Raw genomic sequence first — 4,811 nt, forward strand, 5'->3', positions numbered from 1 at the left:
GTCCCTCAGCTCTTTAGCTCAGGGCTAGCACTCTACCACTTGAGCTATAATGCCACTTCTGGTTTTCTAGTGGTTTATTGGAGATAAGAGTCTCACAGATTTTCCTGCCTGGGCTGGCTTTGAACCATGATCCTCAGATCTCAGCTTCCTGAGTAGCTAGGATTACAGGCATGAGCCACTTAGCCCGACTTAGCCTCAACTCTAAAAGCTATTAACCACAGGGAAAAACACCTTCACTCCTCCAGGCTTCAACTAGAACTTCATTGACTTTCATTTATTATACAAATTAGACATGTTTTTTCTGGCCTGTACTGAAGCTTGAACTCAAGAACTGGGCACTGTCCCTGAGCTGCTTTTGCTCAAGGCTAGCACTCTACCACTTGAGCCACAGTGCCACTTCTGGCTTTTTCTATTTATGTGGTACTGAGGAATTGAGCTCAGGGATTCATGCATGCTAGGCAAGCATGCTAGGCAAGCCACTCTAAGCCACATTCCCAGCCATCTGAGCTTCTTTTGCTCAAGACTAGAGCACTACCACTTGAACCTTAGTGCCACTTCCAGTTTTCTGGTGGTTTACTGGAGATAAGAGTCTCACAGACTTTCCTGCTCAGGCTGACTTTGAATCATAATCCTCAGATCTCAGCCTCCTCAGTAGCTAGGATTACAGGTGTGAGTCACCAGCACCCGCTTAATTTCAGCTTTTTATTTTTTTAGCCAGTCATGGGGCCTGAACTCTGGGCCTTGGCACTGTCCCACAGATCTTCAGCTCAATGCTAGCGCTCTACCATTTGAGCCACAGCGCCACTTCTGGCTTTTTCTGCTTATGTGGTGCTGAGGAATCGAACCCAGGGCCTCATGTATGCAAGGCAAGCACTCTACCACTGAGCCACCTTCTCAGCCCTAACTTTAGCATTCTTGATAATCCAAATTCTAAGTCTCCTCAACCTAGGAGGGATATCAGATTCTGACAATGTTTCAGAGGCACAAAAATAGCAGAAGTCTTGTGTTACAGGAGAAAGAAAAGGAATTTGGCATGGTAGCACACCCCTATATTCCCAGCAATTGGAAGGCTGAAAGCAGGAAAATCACAAGTTTCCAGGCCAGCCTGGGCTATAATACAAGACCCTACCTATCTCAAACAACAACAAAATAAACCTCCAAGGGAGTATGAGAGTTAGTTCTTATTTCTACTACCATTACTACATGGAGCAAACTTCAGCTTTCTGGAACATTCCTTATATAGAACTTTGCCCAGGGACAGGAAGTTTCAGTATCCAGGTATACAGTTGGGAAGACACACATGCCAGACACACACAGAATTCAAAGGGACTGCAGATGTGGAGGTATCATCCCCAAAGCACACCCAAACGACCATAAGAGATCAAGCAAAAGGAAACATCAAAAACAGAGCAGGGCTGGGTACTTGTGGCTCGTGCCAGTAATCCTCACTACTCAGGAGGCTTAAATCTAGAGATCATAGTTCAAAACCAGCCTGGGCAGGAAAAGTCTGTGAGATTCTTATCTCCAATTAACCACCAAAAAGCCAAATATAAAAGTGTGGTTCAAGTGGTAGAGCATCAGCCTTGAGCAAAAAAGCTAAGGGATGGATAGCACCCAGGCCCTGAGTTCAAGCCCTAGTACCCACATTCCAAAAAAAAAAAAAAAAAAATCTTCGCTATTCAGGACACAGATCTGAAGATCATGATTCAAAGTCAGCCTGGGCAGGAAAAGTCCATGAGACTCTTATCTCCAATTAACCATCATAAGACCAGAAGTAGAGTTGTGGCTCAAAGTGGTAGAGCACTAGCATTGAGCAAAAGAACTCAGGGACAGCGACCGGGCTCTGAGTTCCAGCCCCGCCAGAGCAGATCTTCCAGCCTCAGTCCTGGTCTCCTCCTGCTGGACTGGCTGCCATCACTTTATCCCCATCCCAGAACCCCCCCAGTCAGGGTAAAGTAGACTCCCACCTCATTCTCGTAGACCAGCAGCTGAGCCTGGCAGAGGAGCAGGTAACGATCTTTCCAGAGACCCAGGAGGCCCCCACTGCTCTTCTTGATCCAACCAGCCTTGTCCGCAGTCCGTGCTCCATGAGGCTTCTCGCCCCCGTCCTTCACACCCTGTAAGACAGCATCAGATCATACCATGAGGGCTGTTACCCTGGGCCACGTGGGCTAGAGACCACACAAAGGATGTGTGTCTATGCTGGGTCTTATATGACGTCCCCAGATCCCCAAAGGCAGATATGCCTAATCCAGTATCAGAAACAACAGTTTTAGTCTCACTCTTACAGCTACCCTCCAAGGTGCAAGCCTTGAAGTTCAAGAGAGTTGACTTTCCAGAATCATGTGGCTGGAGGCACAAAGACAAAATTCAAAGTGGGTCTCTGTTACTCCTTCTCATGTTCATTAAGCCAGTCAACAAACATACTGAGTACTTGTAACATCAAAGAAAAGTAACAGTCTCGGCCATGTTCTAGTAGCACAAGCAAATAATCCTAGCTACTTGGGGGCTGAGAATTGAGGATCACAATTTGAAGCCAGTTTGATAGACAAGTCCAAGAGACTCTAATCTCTATTCTTTTCTTCTTTTGGCCAGTCCTGGGGCTTGAATTCAGGACCTGGGCACTGTCCCTCAGCTTCTTTTGCTCAAGGCTAGCACTCTACCATCTGAGCCACAGCACCACTTCTGGCTTTTTTCTGTTTATGTGGTACTGAGAAATCAAACCATGGCTTCATGCATGCATGCAAATACTCTACCACTAATCACATTCCCAGCTTCTTATTTCTAATTAACCAGCAAAAATCCAGAACTAGAGGAATGGTTCAGATAGTAAAGTCCCAACTATGGGCAAAAAAAGCACAGAGTGATAGTAAGACTCTGAATTCAAGCCTCAGTACAAGCACAAAAACTGTTATAGAGTTCACAGTAGGAGGAAAAACAAATTGAACAAGTAACACCCAGGCACACATATATTAACCAATGTGAAATGCTACAAAGGATAAATAGGGGCCAATGACCCCCAGGCTGAGGTAGTGTAAAAAAGGCTTCCAAGAGGAGAGGATGGCCAGGTACCAATAGCTTATGCCTGCAATACTAACTCCTGAAGAAGCTGCAGATTGCAGTTCAAAAACAGAGGAGGCCAGGCCCTAGAGGCTCACACCTGTAATACTAGATACCCAGGAGGCTGAGATCTGAGGATAAAGGTTCAATGCCAGTTCAAGCAGGAAAGTTCATGAGCCAGAAATGCAGCTGTGGCTCAAGCCATAAAGAGCCAGCCTGGAGCAAAAAAGCTGAGGGACAGTCCCCAGGCCCTGAGTTCAAGCCCCAGTATTAGTGCACACACACGCACACAAACAGCCACCTAAGGCAGAAAAGTTGTCAAGACTCCATTTCCAAAATAACTAGCAAAAAACTGAGCTGGAGGCATGGTTCAAGTAGTAGAGTACCGACTGATCAAGCAAAGCCCGAAATTCAAACTCTAGCACACACAAAAAGAGGATTACCAGGATGGGAGGGACTAGGCCAAATGACCATCTGCCTCTCTACTCCTGCCCTTCTAATGAACTCACTCTGCAGCTCAGGCATCTTGCCCCAAAGCAGAAGGAATCCTCTGTCCGTATCCCCACCCCAGGCCAGGACTGCTTCCTAATCTAAGTGAGCAAACTGGGGCGCTGATGGCTCATGCCTGTAATCCTAGCTACTCAGGAGGCTGAGATCTAAGGATTCAAAGTTCAAAGCCAGCTGGGGCAGGAAATTCTGTGAGACTTTTATCTCCAATTCACCACCAGAAAACGGGAAGTGGCACTATGGTTTAAAGTGGCAGAGTGCTAACCTAGAGAGAGAGAGAGAGAGAAAAAAAAAAACCTCAGAGACAGCACCCAGGCCCTGAGTTCAAGCCCCACAACAACAACAAAACAAACAAACCAACCAAAAAAAACAGAAGTCTTCCTTCAACCATTGCGGGTACAAGGAGCTAAAGTCAAGCCTGGATAGACAGGGAAACCACAATACCACCTCAGGGCCAGCCAGGGGCATCTTGTGTCCTGTCTGCTTGGTTGGCTGGGTACAGAGTACATGCCTATCACATGGGGTCAGATTCACACTCTGGGTTCCCAAGCACTCAAGTCCTCTCTTGAGGACCCAAGAAATATCTGTGAGATGAAAATAAAAAAAAATAAAAAATAAATCCACCCCAGTTTGGTACACCATTTTTGCTTCACTGGCTGAATCATAGAGTAGTGAGTGTGAAGGAAGAAGGGCAGAGAAGGGGGGGGGGGAGATCAGGAGCAGAAATGGAGAAAACTCTAGAAGGAAACCAACACTCACTAATTTTGCCTATGCTATAATTTACATAAAACTCAAAAAGGGGGCCCCAGTGAAAAGAGGCACGCCTCTCCCCAGGGATGCCCTGTGGCTACAGCTGTCTTTTGGAAGGGCAAGTCCAGACACAAGTAAGTGTGGTGAGCTGTCAGGAGGTGGGCAGGCTCTAGTTTTACCTGCTGTCACAACTCAAGGTGTGTGTGTGGTGCAGGGAGGGGGGGGGGAGCTCCAGCCTGCTTCTCCCTGTGCAACACCCCCCCACCACTTCCTGAACTGCAAGTTCTGATGATTGGAGCTCTGGTTCCGTGCAGGCCTGAGGGCAAACCTCTCGTTCTCAATTTGTTCACCTTTGTCCACCCTTAGACATGGAGATGTTAACAGGGAAAGTAAAGCCCGGCGCTGGTGGCTCACGCCTGTAATCCTAGCTACTCAGGAGGCTGAGATCTGAGGATCGCGGTTCAAAGCCAGCCCGGGCAGGAGAGACCATGAGA

At 47.2% G+C, this 4,811-nt stretch overlaps 1 protein-coding gene across 1 annotated transcript in view; it reads right to left on the reverse strand.

The window, feature by feature from the left end:
- Plekho2 (pleckstrin homology domain containing, family O member 2) overlaps window positions 1-4,811 on the reverse strand; it is a 29,805-nt gene that overhangs the window by 20,331 nt on the left and 4,663 nt on the right. Inside the window, exon 2 of the mRNA XM_013010235.1 lies at window positions 1,968-2,117. Coding sequence (XP_012865689.1) covers window positions 1,968-2,117 — 150 coding nt within the window. The remainder of the gene's footprint in view (window positions 1-1,967; window positions 2,118-4,811) is intronic.

This window comes from Dipodomys ordii, unplaced genomic scaffold (assembly GCF_000151885.1).
Source record: "Dipodomys ordii isolate 6190 unplaced genomic scaffold, Dord_2.0 Scaffold11, whole genome shotgun sequence".
Taxonomy (NCBI): Eukaryota; Metazoa; Chordata; class Mammalia; order Rodentia; family Heteromyidae; genus Dipodomys; species Dipodomys ordii.